At 37.9% G+C, this 16,197-nt stretch overlaps 2 protein-coding genes across 2 annotated transcripts; both read right to left on the bottom strand.

Annotated features, from left to right (window-relative positions):
• Positions 1-535: 535 nt before the first annotated feature.
• Positions 536-2,404, bottom strand: LOC139742348 (uncharacterized). Its single transcript, XM_071652927.1, has one exon. It carries the CDS (start codon positions 2,402-2,404, stop codon positions 536-538), a length of 1,869 nt encoding a protein of 622 aa, XP_071509028.1.
• Positions 2,405-2,666: 262 nt separating this feature from the next.
• LOC139742347 (uncharacterized) lies at positions 2,667-8,716 on the bottom strand. The gene is made up of 3 exons (XM_071652926.1): positions 4,294-8,716; positions 3,106-3,549; positions 2,667-3,066 (listed from the first exon to the last, which is right to left on the bottom strand). Exons 1-3 carry the CDS (start codon positions 8,431-8,433, stop codon positions 2,851-2,853), a joined length of 4,800 nt encoding a protein of 1,599 aa, XP_071509027.1. The 5' UTR covers positions 8,434-8,716; the 3' UTR covers positions 2,667-2,850.
• Positions 8,717-16,197: the final 7,481 nt, after the last annotated feature.

The raw sequence follows: 16,197 nt of genomic DNA, 5'->3' as shown, positions 1-16,197 counted from the left end.
GCGCTGAAGAATTAGACAGTCATAACAATTACTCTAGACACTTTCTGGTTTATCGATACTTTACAATGAGGTTTAAAACCCCAAAATGTCCATAATATTGTAAAATGTCGACAATTTTGTAATATTAGAGTCCCTCTCTGTACATATGCATCTTGACACTCAGGAACAAGAAGGATATCTAATAAGCTGCAAATTTTCATCAGTCATTAAACCTACATAATGTCGGATTTACACACAAATACCATAGAACCAACATTTACAGGACTTTTGTTCCATAAAACAAGGTGGACAAAAAATAATTTACATTTTTAGAAAATGGCGTTTCATTCACATAACTAGCGATGAATGGACAAATGTCATTCAATGTTTCAAAATAGTTTGTATGAACGTATTTAAAGATTACATATTTACAGTTTAAAACCTGTCATTTAATTGGTTTATGTTTTTAAAACAACTAATAACAAACGTGGATAGTTTGTATTGAACAATGTTGGTGATAATTCAGCCCATCGCTCTATTTCCTGAATTGGAATAATCATCTGGGTTCTTTTAGGATCCTCTTTAGTTTTCCTAACTTGGTTTGTAAGGTATTAAACAAAGTTTCTGTGCTCTTTCGTTGCTGCAAGAAATTTTCCTGATCAGCATCATTCACGTCAGCTCCTTTTTCAACAAGATAGCGTGCAATCCTAAAATGTCCATTCTCACGAGCTCGTTGTAAAGGTGTAACACCAATGTTATTGGCGTAATTCACGTCTGCTCCCCTACCTAGTAGGATTTTGACTATCATAAAATGTCCATTTTCACATGCAACATACAGCGAACTTTTGCCTTCAGTGGTTACTGCATTTACGTCACCTCTATGGTGAAAAACGTGAGAGGCAAGACTTTGGTGTCCTTTCATAGATGCAAGTATGAGAGAATTAAAACCTTGTTCATCAGCAGCATTTACGTCAGCTCTAAATTCAAGAAGATAGTGTGCAATTACAATATGTCCGTTTTTACATGGGTTTAGCAATGGTGTGGCGCCATCTTTTGTTACATAATTCACGTCTGCTCCCTTGTTGACAAGGCTTTTAGCGATATGTACTTGTCCATTTTGGCATGCAATATGCAACGAAGTTTTGCCGTTGATTGTTACTGCATTTACCTTAGCTCCATGATCTATTAGGCGTGAAACGATACTTTGATGTCCTATCTCGGATGCAAGGATGAGGGGACTGAAACCTTGTTCATCAGTTACATTTACGTCGGCACCTTTTTCAAGAAGATAGTGTGTTACTTCACTTTGTCCATTTCTACATGCGTTTTGTAAAGGTGTAACACCAGCTTTGGTTGCTGAGTTAATGTGTGCTCCTCTGTCTACAAGGATTTCGGTAATCTTGAGATGTCCATAGTCACACGCGTCATGCAGCGAACTTGTGCCATTAGTGGTTACATCATTTACATCAGCTCCGTGGTTTATTAAGTGTGAAACAATCCTTTCGTATCCTTTTCTAGATGCGCGGATGAGGGCATTAAATCCCTCTTTATCAGCTGCCTTAGTGTTAGCTCCTTGTTCAATGAGATAGTGAGCAACTTGTAAATGTCCTTTCGCGCTAGCATAATATAAGGGAATAACACCGTCCTTGGCTTTAGAATTCACATCTGCCCTCCTATCAACAAGAATTTTGACAACTGCGAAATGTCCATTTACACAAGCAGCATGCAAAGGCCTATGATCGTCAATGGCTACTGCATCCACATCAGCTCCATGGTTTGTTAGGTATGAAACAACTCCTTGGTGTCCTTTCATACATGCAAGAAATGAAGGGTTGAAACCTGTTTTATCAGCAGTATTCACGTCAGCTCCATTTTCAACAAGATAACGTGCTATGTCTAAGTGTCCTTTCTCACAAGCTCTTGGCAAAGGAGTGATACCATCTTTACTGGAATAATTCACGTCTGCTCCCCTTTCTACGAGGATTTTACCAGCTGTAAGATGTCTATTTTCACACGCTTTATCCAAGGAACTTTCACCATCAAAGGTTTTTGCGTTCAAATCAGCTCCATGGTCTAAAAGGTAAGAAACAAGAACATGATATCCTTTCATAGATGCAAGGATGAGGGGATTGAAACCTTCTTCATCAGTGGCATTTACGTCAGCTCCTTCTTCCAGAAGATATTGTGCTATTTCACGTTTCCCGTTTTTACATGCATAATGCAAAGGTGTATTACCATCTTTCTTTGCTGAATTCACGTCGGCTCCCCGATCGATAAGGATTGTCACTACTCTGAGATGTCCATTTTGGCAAGCTAAATGCAAGGGACTATCACCGTCATGGTTTACTTCATGTACATCAGCTCCAAGGTCTATTAGGTGTGAAACAATATTTTCGTATCCTTTTTTCGTATCCGATGCAGCCATAAGAAGATTGACACCCTCCTCACCAGCTGCATTTACGTCAGCTCCTTGATCAAAAAGATATTGTGCAACATCCAGATGTTCTTTCAAACAAGCACCTTTTAGCGGTGTAGAACCGTCTTTCGCTCTAGTATTCACATTTCTGCCCGTGATTCTACCCCCCTGTCAACAAGGATTTTGGCTACTGTGAGATGTCCATTACTTTGGCATGCATAATGTAACGAACCATAACCCTTATGGTTTACTGCATTTACATCAGCTCCCAGGTCTATTAGGTATAAAACAACATTTTCGTGTCCTTTCTCAGATGCTGCGATGAGTGGAGTGAAACCCATTGGACAACATTCAGATGTCCTTGTAAACTAGCAAGATATACTGGTGTTACACCGTCTTTCGCTGTAGAATTCAAGTCTGCTCCCCTGTCACCGGATATTGGCTACTGTGAGATGTCAATTTTTGCATGCAAGTTGTAACGAACTATAACCCTCATGGTCTACTGCATGTACATCAGCTCCCAGGTTTATTAAGTATGAAACAACATATTTGTGTCCTTCCTGAGATGCAACGATGAGTGGAGTGAAACCCTTTTCATTGGTTGTATTTACGTCTGCTCCTTGTTCAACAAGATATTGGACAACATTCAAATGCCCTTTCAAACTAGCAAGCTATAGTGGTGTAATACCGCTTTTCGCTGTAGAATTCACGTCTGCTCCCCTGTCAACAAGGATTTTGGCTACTGTGAGATGTCCATCTTGGCATGCAAAATGTAACGAACTATTACCCTCATGGTTTACTGCATGTATATCAGCTCCATGGTCTATTAGGTATAAAACAACATTTTCGTGTCCTTTCTGAGATGCAACGATGAGTGGAGTGAAACCCTGTTCATTAGCTGTATTTACGTCAGCTCCTTGTTCAACAAGATATTGGACAACATTCGGATGTCCTTGTACACTAGCAAGATATAGTGGTGTAATACCGCTTTTCGCTGTAGAATTCACGTCTGCTCCCCTGTCAACAAGGATTTTTGCTACTGTGACATGTCCATCTTCGCATGCATAATGTAACGAACTAGCACCCTCATGGTTTACTGCATGTATATCAGCTCCATGGTCTATTAGATATAAAACAACATTTTCGTGTCCTTTCTGAGATGCAACGATGAGTGGAGTGAAACCCTGTTCATTAGCTGTATTTACGTCAGCTCCTTGTTCAACAAGATATTGGACAACATTCGGATGTCCTTGTACACTAGCAAGATATAGTGGTGTAATACCGCTTTTCGCTGTAGAATTCACGTCTGCTCCCCTGTCAACAAGGATTTTGGCTACTGTGACATGTCCATGTTGACATGCAAAATGTAACGAAGTAGCACCCTCATGGTGTACTGCATGTATATCAGCTCCATGGTCTATTAGGTGTAAAACAACATTTTCGTGTCCTTTTCGAGATGCAACGATGAGTGGAGTGAAACCCTGTTCATTAGCTGTATTTACGTCAGCTCCTTGTTCAACAAGATATTGGACCACATTCAGATGTCCTTTCAAACTTGCAAGAATTAGAGGTGTACCACCGTTTTCCCCTGATGTATTCACATCTGCTCCACTGCCAACAAGGATTTTGGCTACTGTGAGATGTCCATTTTGGCATGCAAAATGTAACGAACTACTGCCCTTATGGTTTACTGCATGTACATCAGCTCCATGCTCTATTAGGTGTGAAATAACATTATCGTGTCCTTGCTCAGATGCATTGATAAGTGGATTTAAACCCTTTTCATCAGTTTCATTTAAGTCAGCTCCATGTTGAACAAGATATCGTACAACTCCCAGATGTCCATTAAAACTAGCAAGATATAGCGGTGTAACACAGCGTTTTGCTTTATGATTTACATCTGCCCCACTGTCAACAAGGATTTTGGCCACTGTGATGTGTCCTTTCATAGATGCGATAGTGAGAGGACTGAAACCTTGTTTATCGGATGCATTGACGTGAGCTCCTTTTTCAAGAAGATAGTTTGATACTTCAATTTTTCCTTTTTTAGATGCGTTGTATAAAGGTGTAACACCAGTATCCGTTTTGCAGTTAACGTGTGCTCCCTTGTCGACAAGGATTTTGGCAATTGTAAAATGTCCATATTCACTTGCAACATGCAATGAACTTGTACCGTTAATGGTTGCAGCATTTACATCAGCTCCGTGGTGTATTAGCAGTGAAACAATGTTTACGTATCCTTCCCCAGATGCACGGATGATGAAAGTGGAACCTTTTTTATTAGCTGCACGAACGTCATCTCCTTTATCGACAAGATAGTCAGCGACCTGTGCATGTCCTTTTGCGCTAGCATAATATAGCGTAGTAACATTGTCTTTGGCTAGAGTATTCACATTTGCCCCTTTGTCTACAAGGACGTTCACAACCGTGAGGTGTCCATTGACGCATGCAACATGCAAAGGCCTGTGATCGTCAATGGCTGGTGCATTCACATCAGCTCCCTGCTTTGTTAGGCATGAAACAACACCGTGGAGCCCTTTCAGACATGCAAGAAATAGGGGATTTGAACCTGTTTCATCAGCAGTATTCATGTCAGCTCCCTTTTCAACGAGGTAGCATGCAACGTCTGCATGTCCATTCCTACATGCGTTTTGTAAAGGTGTAACACCTTTTTTCGTTGCAGAATTCACGTCTGCTCCCCTGTCCACAAGGATGTTGACAATTGCGTCATCGCCATTTTTGCATGCATTATGCAAAGAACTTTCCCCATCAATCGTTGCAGAATTCACGTCAGCTCCGTGGTTTAAAAGGGGAGAAATAATACTCAGCTGTCCATTGTTAGTTGCATGGATGAGGGGATTGAAACCTTGTGCATCAGATGCATTTACGTCGGCACCTTTGTCAAGAAGATATTGTGCTACTTCACATTCCCCCTTTTTACATGCGTTTTGTAAAGGTGTAACTCCAGTATTCGTTGCAGAGTCAACGTCTGCTCCCCTGTCGACAAGGATTTTGGTAATTTTGAGATTACCATTGTCGCTTGCAACATGCAAAGAACTTGTGCCATTAGTGGTTACAGCATTCACATCAGCTCCATGGTGTAATAGGTGTGAAACGATGATTTCGTATCCTTTCCCAGATGCACGGATGAGGGCAGTTGAACCCTTTTTATCAGCTGTCAGAACGTCAGCTCCTTTATCGACAAGAAAGTCAGCAACCTGTAGATGTCCTTTTGCGCTAGCATAATATAGCGGAGTAGCACCATCTCTTGTTTTAGTATTCACATCTGCCCCCATGTCAACAAGAATTCGGACAACTGCGAGATGTCCATTTACACATGCAACATGCAAAGGCCTATGATCGTCAATTGCTTTTGCATTCACATCAGCTCCATGATATTTTAGGAACGAAACCACACCTTGATGCCCTTTCATGCATGCAAGAAATATAGGGCTGAAACCTTCGTGATCTGCAGCATTTACGTCGGCTCCTTTTTCAGCAAGATAGCGTACCATGTCTACGTTGCCATTCTCACAAGCTCTTTGCAAAGGGTTAATGCCATTTTTATTGGAAGAATTCACATCAGCTCCCCTGTCTACAAGAATCTTGGCAGCTGTAAGATGTCCATTTTCACATGCTTTATTCAGCGAAGTTTCACCGTCAAAGGTTGCTGAGTTCACATCAGCTCCATGGTTTAAAAGGTGAGAAACAAGATGATGGAATCCTTTCATAGATGCAAGGATGAGGGGATTGAAACCTTGTGCATCAGATGCATTTACGTCAGCTCCTTCTTCTAGAAGATATTGTGCTATCTCAAGTTTCCCGTTTTTACATGCGTCTTGTAATGGTGTAACACCACCTTTCGTTGCTGAATTCACGTTGGCTCCCTGACCGAGTAGGATTTCGGCCAGCTTGAGATGTCCGTTGAGGCAGGCTAAATGCAAGGAGCTATCACCGTCATTGTTAACTGCATGTACATCAGCTCCAAGATCTATTAGGTGTGAAACAATATTTTCATGCCCTTCCTGAGATGCATAGGAGAGAAGTTTGAAAACCTTTTCAGTGACGGCATTTACGTCAGCTCCTTGTTTAAGAAGATATTGTGCAACATCCAAATTTCCTTTCAAACTAGCAAGAGATAACGGTGAATTGCCGCTTTTCGCTCTAGCATTCACATCTGCTCCCCTGTCAACAAGGATTTTGGCTACTGTGAGATAGCCTAGTTGGCACGAAAAATGTAACGAACTAACCTCGGCGTGGTTTACTGCGTGTACATCAGCTCCATGGTCTACCAAGTGTGAAACAATATTTTCATATCCTTTCTGAGATGCAACAATGATGGGATTGGAACCATTTTCATTAGCTGCATTAACGTCAGCTCCATGGTCTATTAGGTGTGAAACAATATCTTCATGTCCTTTCTGAGACGCAACGATGAGGGGATTGAAACCCTTTTTATTAGCCGCATTTACGTCAGATCCTTTTTCAAGAAGATATTCTGCAACTTTCAGATGTCCCATCAAACTAGCTAGATATAGCGGTGTAGAACCACTTTTTGCTCTATTATTCACACCTGCTTCCCTGTCAACAAGGATTTTGGCAACTGTGAGATGTCCATGCTGGCATGCAAAATGCAACGAACTAACATGTCCGTGATTAGCTGCGTGTACATTAGCTCCATGGTTCATTAGGTGGAAAACAACATTTTCGTATCCTTTCTGAGATGCAACGATGAGGGGAGTGGAACCCTCTTTATTAGCTGCATTTACATCAGCTCTACGGTCTATCAGGTATGACACAATATTTTTGTATCCTTTCTGAGATGCAACGATGAGGGGATTGAAACCCTTTTTATTAGCCGCATTTACGTCAGCTCCTTGTTCAAGAAGATATCGTGCAACGTTCAGATGTCCGTTCAAACTAGCATCAAGTAGCGGTGTATCACCGTTTTTCGATCTAGTATTTACATCTGCTCCCCTGTCAACAAGGATTTTGGCAACTGTAAGATGTCCACTTTTGCATGCAAGATGCAACGAACTTTGGCCATTAGTTGTTACTGCATTTACATTAGCCCCTTGGTATATTAGGTCTTTGACTACTGTGAGATGTTTATTTTTACATGCATTATGTAACGAACTATCGCCATCATTGTCAACTGCATTGACGTCAGCTCCATGATCTAAAAGATAGGAAACAACTCTTTTTTGTCCTGCTGTAGATGCAAGAATGAGTGGATTCAAACCTTTGTTATCAGCAATATTAACATCAGCTTGGTGTTCAATAAGATAGCGTATTGTTTCTAGATGTCCATTGATACTTGCATACTGTAATGGTGTAATACTGTTATACTTAACCACAACTGCATTTACGTGAGCTCCATGATCTACAAGATTAGAAACAATTTTTGTATATCCTTTCATAGATGCAAGGATGATGGCATTGAAACCGTTTTTGTCAGCTGCATTTACATCAGCCCTTTGCTGAAGAAGAAAATTTGCAAATTTTTCATGTCCATTCTCACATGCCCTATGTAAAGGTGTAACAGCATCATTCGTTAGAGAGTTCACATCTGCTCCCCTGTCTACAAGGATTTTGGATACTGCGAGATGTCCATTTCTACATGAAATATACAAAGAACTTTCACCGTCAATAGTTTCTGCGTTCACATCAGCTACATGGTCTAAAAGGTAGGAGACAACAGTCTGATGTCCTTCTCTAGATGCAAGGAAGAGGGGATTGACACCGTTTTCGTCAGCTGCATTGACGTCCGCTCCTTGTCCAACAAGGTAACGTGAAACTTCTACATGTCCATTCGCACATGCGCTTTGTAGAGGTGTAGCGCCATCTCTTCCGGCAACATTCACGTCTGCTCCTTTCTCGACAAGGGATTTGACAGCCGAAAGATTTCCATTTTCACACGCTTGATACAGTGAATGGTTACTGCTAGTGTTTTTTTGATGTACATCATCTCCATGCACCAAATTTAGAGAATCAGAGTACCGGCGTATTTTCCTAACTGTCGTTTCTCTATTATCCATTATAGTGCAGTTCTACCTTTTCGATTGACAGAGTACATAGCAGGTTCGTCGTTATTTAGGAGAGTTACAGTGTTGTGACATACCTGTATCAGTAGTCTTTAATCAATAATGTATGCAGCATCACGTCCTTTGAAGCCCTATGATGCAGAAAAAAAATATGAACACATAACAAATGATAAACCAAAGAATGTCAAAGATGCACAGAGTAGAACATGTACTCTTGGAAATTGATAATGTTTTCCAGGCCAATTGTATCAAATTTGCATTATAATGAGTGGAAAGGCATTCAAAGCTGAGTTTGGCATGCCTCAATTCTCTTTGTTCATTTTAATCATTCAAATCCGTTTCATGTCATTCCATTTAGGTTCTGTTTCATTCAATTGAGAGAAAAAAAAATCATTGAATATAAGGACGTTGAGCTGGCATTCAATTTCGAGCCAGCTTGATAAAGGTACTTTAAAAGGTTCCAAGTACTTGTTTCAATTCCATTTAGATGCAGATAACTTCGAATGTCAACGACCCAATTTACACCGCAAAAATTCACGTCGCATTTCCATTTTAAATCATTAAATAATGTAATATCGTTGCATCATCAAATCGCCATTCAATTAGTTGATTTCAATCACTTTAGTTTTGACGTATTCTTCTTTCTAGTCTCTCTTCTACTTTCACTTTATTAATTATCAACAATATAGATGAAACACTTACGGGATCGTCATATCTCTTACTTTTGTACACATCAAAATCCATTACTACGTTTTGGACCCATCCCTAATGGTCCATTCCTTTGTTTTTCGTTTTTTTTACCGTATGTACGTTAAACGTTTCTCGGGCCAGTTGCATCAACCCCTCCTCCCCTCGGCCGTAATAAGGCAAAACAACGTAACTCAGAATATCATGTTCTGAGAAAAACGAGTTTGAAAATTCAATTGGTTCCCATTTTTCCGTCATACGAGTAAAACACTCTTGAAGCAGCGAAGTCTCTTAGGCATTAATAAAGAATATCTCGGGAAAATTTCAGTAAAATAGGACTTCCCGTTTTAGAGTAATTGCCATGTTTAGAATAGATACAGCACTTTACCGAATCACAGCACTGTGCTGATGAGTAATTCTAGTTTGCCAAAAGAGCGTATCCTCACTTACGTTGTGCGAGAATCCTTACGCGGCAACATATCAATTAGGCAAAAGAACGTATCCTGACTTACGGCGCGTAAGCATTCTCCCACGAAGCCACTTCAGTATGCCAAAAGAACGTATCTTGACTTACAAATGTCTGCGCCTCAATCCTTTCATCAATGTAATTAGGCAGAATGACGTATCCCGACTCAATGGCAACAATCTCTATCATTTATTTACTCTGACAATTTTGTTAACTGGATGATAAAAGTCGCGTTATGTTTTTATACGAATAGTAAAACACAGTAGCTTGCAAAATTATCGATGCAATTGAACATTTTCAGTTTTTTTTTTCTTTTCTGGAAACTTACCGAGTATATGGGTCAGAATTTTGAACGATGTACAATTGAGCCAAAACAAGGCAAAATTTAAAAAGTAGGAAATTCTCCAAATCATTCATCTTACCTGAAAGAGTATAACTCAAGCTTTAATATGAACCCAATTATACTAGGATTTTCCCAGAGGAACAAGTTTTTATTCACCGCTGAAGTTTACCATGTCCAGAGCAGCGAACGTCCGTGAGGAATAGTACTGCACATACATTTGAATACCATTTAACATAGTTTCCAAAGATCTGATTCAGTTCAAAATCCTAACGAAATAACTTAAGGGACATGTGTACGTGATTGCAGAATATTAAGCTTGTACTCTTAACCTGTACGTAATGGTAGACAACTGATGATTTAACTAAATTCGTCATTTCTGTGGAAATATTGCTCTTCCGATAAACACTTTCTTAACTTTATGCGCATTTCACAGAAACTCAATATTTTCACCTCTTATTTCACTATCCCATACTTTAATCCTCACTCCCAAGTAGTAATATACCTTTTTAAGATGTATCTCATCTGGGCAGTCTCTATAACCCAACAAACATAGCATAGTTTTCATCACGGAGGTTCGCATGTAGCTCACGGACGTTCGGAACAAACAAGATATTGAACAATGCAGCTCTCTTGAGTTGGAAACGCATTCTACTCCCAAAAAACAGCAATTTCATGTCGAGAACAAACTCCTCTGCAAAATCCTGAATAGACATTACCGATTCTCAATTATATAAGCTTGTTTATCTTCTCATACTGAGGAATCAAAGAAAACAATTTTTCCATCTCTCGTAAATGAACGTACAAACGTACGTGTAATCTCAGTGACGTAGTCCATCCTTGAGAACGAATATATTTATCAAAATTTCGTTATCATGAAGTAAATATTCAGGTCCTAAACTTGTTATATAAAGTCTACAGTGCAAAATTTGCTTTTTATATAACGAACATGGTCACAGCTAAAATTATGACAAAGAATTGATATAGAAAAACAACAGAAATGTGCTCCGTTATAGAAATACGAATTTTAGCTGGGGAGGGCAAACGAATACGTTAGGAAGAAATCCCTCTGTGTTTGCTCCTTGTGTTACACACTGTTACCGAGGAGAATTTGTGTTATTATATTAGTCAGAAATGATAATAGGTTCGATACTGCGAAGTTTCGTCATAACAAGACACAATAAGTCCATATAACTTGGATGGATGTTTGTGACTTCGATATTATACAATATGGTTTGTTATAACAAACCTTCTGTAGCGCGTCATTTCGGAGGCTCGTTATTCATACAGTTTGTCAACACGAAAATTGATAGAGTTCGTATGATTATGAAGCTATTTTATTCGGTAAATGATAGGAATCTCCGAAGGTTAATCGAAAGGCTTATTAATTGGAACATGAAAAATTATGTTCGCTTATTCAAATGTGGAGAAACAAGTTAACAACTAAAATCCTCCAATTTCAAAACCTCATAATAACCGTTTTCACCTAAACGACTATCAGGCCCATTCCACTTTTAGAAGAACGGACCTAAAAATAGTGATCCTTAATATCTATTTTTCGAAGTACATTTCTAATAACAAACCTCCTGAATTAACTAAAATTTTTTTTTTCATTTTGGAATAACAAACCTTTGGACATCGGAGTAACGAATCTTTGGAAGAGCGAACGTATCAAAGTGCAACCTTAAACCTATTCTTAATCATTACTTTTTTAACATGTGTTTTCAAAGTAAGCACAAAAGCACAAACAAATTGACGATCTCTCTGTCACTTAAATGTAAAATTAAAAGAAAATCTTGGAAAAAAATTACAAATGAATATTGCTTTTCATTGATGAGTATAAAACAACGCCATGTGATGATAAGCGGAGGATGTGTGTGTTTTCACCAGACAATAATTGTATACTGCATGATTTTTGTTCGCTTGTGACGGCATTTCAATGAATAAAAAACATAAACAAACACACAAAAAATTCTACAGAGGAATTTGGTATAACGGGAGTGCACTGGCAATTCTTTTCTCTGTGTGTTGGAGCTCGATCCCTTCTCTGTTTCTCAGTCATTTTCATTCAACTGCTTCCTCGTCCTTTTGAAAGTTTTCCGTTTCTTAGTCAACACACGCTCATTACAGACTTCTTCCGTCATTATCCTGAATGTAATTGCGTAGCACTTTTCGGATTTGTTTTGGTTTGTTTTGTTTTGTTTTTGTTTTCTGTTTGGTCGCAGCATGTTCAGGCTATTGAGGGAATGAGAGAAAAATCGTCATGAAGAGAAAAATAATGAATTAAGGCATTTAATATCATGACAACTACAGCGAACGTCCGTTATGAAGACCGAAACTGGATATGTTCTGTTTGAGACGGCAGCTACCATACTCAAAAGATAAACACTTAGAGCACCTGTCACTAAAAAGTGGCACTGATCTTCTTTCTCCTACTATGTAATCCATTGACTTATTCAACAAACGAACATCCGTGAAAAAAAACGTTTTCCGTTTGTTATTACAGGTAAATTGAGTGCTGAACGCTATTCACTTTCGGGTATGAGCGGCTCGGTGATTTGGTAATATTTTTAACTAACATTAATCTTATGTGCAGTGATATATTTTTAATTGTCAGAAATTTCCTTTCTCGGACAGAACGTCCGTGAGCGAAACTTTCAGAACCTGTAACAGTACAAATTGTCTCAAGAACCTCATTTGAAAGAAATTTAAACTCACAGAAATTACAGATTACGCAAAATTCCATTTTCCTATAACTTTGTTTTAAGTGTTTAGCTGTTTTTGTATAATCAGAGGGAAAACAAGCGTAAAATTGTGAGTAAATTTTCAATTGTTTTTTCATCATGATCACATAGCGCCTTAAACATTCTGAAACTATTGCTCTAAACTCATTGTTTACTTTGTAAAACTTTATTTGTCGCTATTCGAGCCAAAAGTTTTAAAGAATACAGGACACTTTCGGGACAAGTTATCCCTATCGGAGGGATTGCATACGTCACGGACGTTCTCTGGAATTATCACGGACGTTCGTTCTACTACTAGGGTCATGTTCCAGGACGGATAACTAATCGGCAGAGAGTACCTAGCCTTCCTAACTCTTTCAAAAATTTGAAAAGGTATTGTCAATGTAAATTATAAGAAATTTGACATCCTTACAACATATGTATTGCTCAGAGGGGGATCAGGAGGTGAATTTTCAGAGAAAATATTAATTATTTGCTTGGTTTTTGGTGAATTGCATGGTCCAAAAACTGCGGACGAACCTCAGTCCGCTCCAAAAATGGCATGCAGCTCCTCGGCTAGAGAGCCAAAGGTAAAATGCACCTTCGCCATCAAAGCAAGATGGTGTCCCACTCGAAAACGTTTTAATCATCACGGACGTTCTTTTTTTCTTGGAGGTTCGTCTAAAAATATAATTTCGGTTCCTATTTGACAAAGGATGGACAGAAACTCAAAACAAACATTTATTATCGTGTTGCTAGATCTTAGTTGATTACGACTCAGAACAATATCGCCAATAACGTTTCATGGGCTACGATCTTTATTAAAAAATAGCGGAAGCACGTCCGTGACGAAAGCTGAGTATAATTTTGCATAAAAGAATATTACGTCCCATGTACAGCCAGCAGACGTACAATTTTTGCAGGATATGTTCATTAGGTGGAACACCAAATTTTCGTATACGTTACAGTTGGGACAACAAAGTAGAATTTGCAGCAGCGATAGAAATAAAAGCATCACGGACGTTCGTCTGTTTAGGACTTTGATATTTTAATTGTTCTCTGTAATTTTATACGTGCTCATAAAGTTCTTATAATTTTGTGGTACATACCCATGATATGTCAGATCCAGAACATGGTCAGATATTAGATGCCACGTACCATTAAAAATGCACATCATTAGTTTGAAAAACAAAAATTATTGTGAAAATAGCGTTTTTACCGTAATTTTACGCTTTAAGTCCTTGTGAAATGAAAAATATCAGGCAAAAGTCAACCAAACCATATATTTCCTGAAAGGAAATTTACCAATCTTTGAGATGACATGAAAAAATCTGGTTTCTTAGATCATCCTGGCGTGTTCTAAGGGAAAGAATGTCATAAGGTACGAAAATTGGCAATTGTACATCGTTCAAAATTCTCACCCATATACTAAAATGTAATTAGTTGTTATGTACCAATTACCGTAATTTTTTTTTTATTTTACTTCATTTGCATATACAGTTTACAGTTTATTGAGATGTCCATTCTTTTTTATTATCTTTAAGTGTATTTATTTTTATCCCTTAATGCAAGATTTTTCATTGGGAACATAATTGTATTTGGTTTATCATTCATGCTGATTTAACAAAAACATGGATTTGGATAATATTCACAACTAAACTACGAGTTTGGGTAAAGTCTGTAAAATGGATTTCATTACACTTCTTATGCCATGTGATACAATCAAGATGAACTTGAAACAATATTATGTATAATTTCTAGCAAGACAATGCATGAGTGGCAACTATTATGACTGTATGAGAAGTGGCAAAAAATGGTATAAAAAAGAATTGTATAGACATCTGTACATACGCTTCGTTTCAAAGACACATACACGCATTTAATGTGTTAATATTGAGACTCCTATTTTAATTTCTATCTTTTCTTTTATTTACTTAACGATTTTCATTGAGATGAAAGGATTTGAACAGAAAGAATAATATTGTGTACTTTGTTTATCGCTATAAGTTGTTAATGTTTGGTTGATTGCATGAATTGTATCCGTAAGGTTAAAACTTCTAATGATAATATGGCTCAATTCTTTGAACAACAAAAATGATAACAATGATTTATCAGGTAATTATGAATCCAGGTTTTAATGTTGTTAAGTGTAACTTGACCACACATACACACACACACACACATGCACACACACAACCAAGCAAGTACAAAAACACACAAAACACACACACACACACACCGCAGACTTGTCAGAGGTGTAAGCATTCTCTCAGTAGAATAACTTTGAGATAGACATGACAGAAACGTAGATACAGAGACTAATTTACATCTTCTGAAAGGTTTATAAGGAAAAATGTGTGTACATCTGTTTCTCAAAGACAACAGCATTACATAAATCATTCGATTATTTGCAAATCTTAAAAATATGAAAGAGATATCTACGCTTTCTTTTTACAATTAAAGAGAGAGTTTGATATGCCATTATGATTTTTTTTTTTTTTTTTTTTTTTGTTTGAAAAGATTTTATTTTCTGCATTTCATATTTTCTTTCAGAATACAAAAATAACAAAGGCAGGTTCAATTACACAAATACAATTCTGAAAATTATTGACATATTACATAGTAAGTCATATTTTGTATATAAAGACAAATGAAACGTTAAATAACATACAAAATGTTTATATGGCCAATAATGACTTGATTCACAGTACAATATATAATATATACATATAATGCAGAGGGCCGCCGTTATAAGCCGTGCTTGAACAGACGGACAGCCAGAGTTAAATTACCATTTTTTATTGTAGTACTTGAACACTAATACGGATGGGCCATGTTAAAATGCGTGTAAATCCAGTTTTATACAATTACTTGGTAAACAGGAGTGGTGCCTGTGAGTGCGTGTGCAGGTGATGAGGCGCGAAAGTGTTGATGGTCAGCACTTCTAAGAAAATGATTGAATATGTTATAATATGGGCGAAGGGTCAAGCAGCAAAGTAAAAGAAAGGGAAAAGGGGGTGGACCAAAATATTGCCTTGTTGTTGAGTATAAGAGGTACATGTTTAATGATTACTGTACCGTATGATATTGTGCCAAGAAATATTTCTTTGTATTTGCCTTAAAGGAATAGAGAGATGTGCACTGTTTTATGTGGAGAGGGAGTGAATTCCAAATATCAGGCCCGTTATGCCGAATTGATTTTTGAGCTAATAGGAGTTTAGGGTTATTCAAATGGAAATCATTACGATGGCGCGTGGGGTAAGCATGGACATCCCTGTTAAGGGAAAATGCGTTGTGGAAGAGTGGGAGTAGATTTTGCGTGTATTTGAACATAAATATTGCTGTTTGAAATTTGTGTATATCATCAACTTTAAGAACTTTTAGTCTAAGGAATAATGGATCAGTATGTTCTAAATAATGTGAGTTAGTACATATTCTTATTGCCTTTTTCTCTAAAAGAAAAATAACATTTACTTTGGTTTTATTACAGTTTCCCCAGACAACATTACAATAATTAATATACGGTAAGATTAATGCATTGT

Source organism: Diadema antillarum, unplaced genomic scaffold, assembly GCF_040938485.1.
Source record: "Diadema antillarum isolate AM-2024a unplaced genomic scaffold, OU_Dant_1.0 seq00000998_RagTag, whole genome shotgun sequence".
In the NCBI taxonomy this organism is placed as follows: Eukaryota; Metazoa; Echinodermata; class Echinoidea; order Diadematoida; family Diadematidae; genus Diadema; species Diadema antillarum.
Note: the sequence above shows the minus strand (reverse complement) of the source record. Positions and strands in the feature narration are given on the sequence as shown.

Bases quoted from the DNA above. Each gene is read 5' to 3' on its own strand.
- LOC139742348 (XM_071652927.1), bottom strand. From the start codon at position 2,404: ATGGCTGCATCGGATACGAAAAAAGGATACGAAAATATTGTTTCACAC.
- LOC139742347 (XM_071652926.1), bottom strand. From the start codon at position 8,433: ATGGATAATAGAGAAACGACAGTTAGGAAAATACGCCGGTACTCTGAT. The intron at 3,550-4,293 runs GTAAATCATAAA...GTTGCATCTCAG, and splicing joins TTGTTGACAGTGGGGCAGAT to AAAGGACACGAAAATGTTGT. The intron at 3,067-3,105 runs GTGAATTCTACA...ACACCACTATAG, and splicing joins TTGTTGACAGGGGAGCAGAC to CTTGCTAGTTTGAAAGGGCA.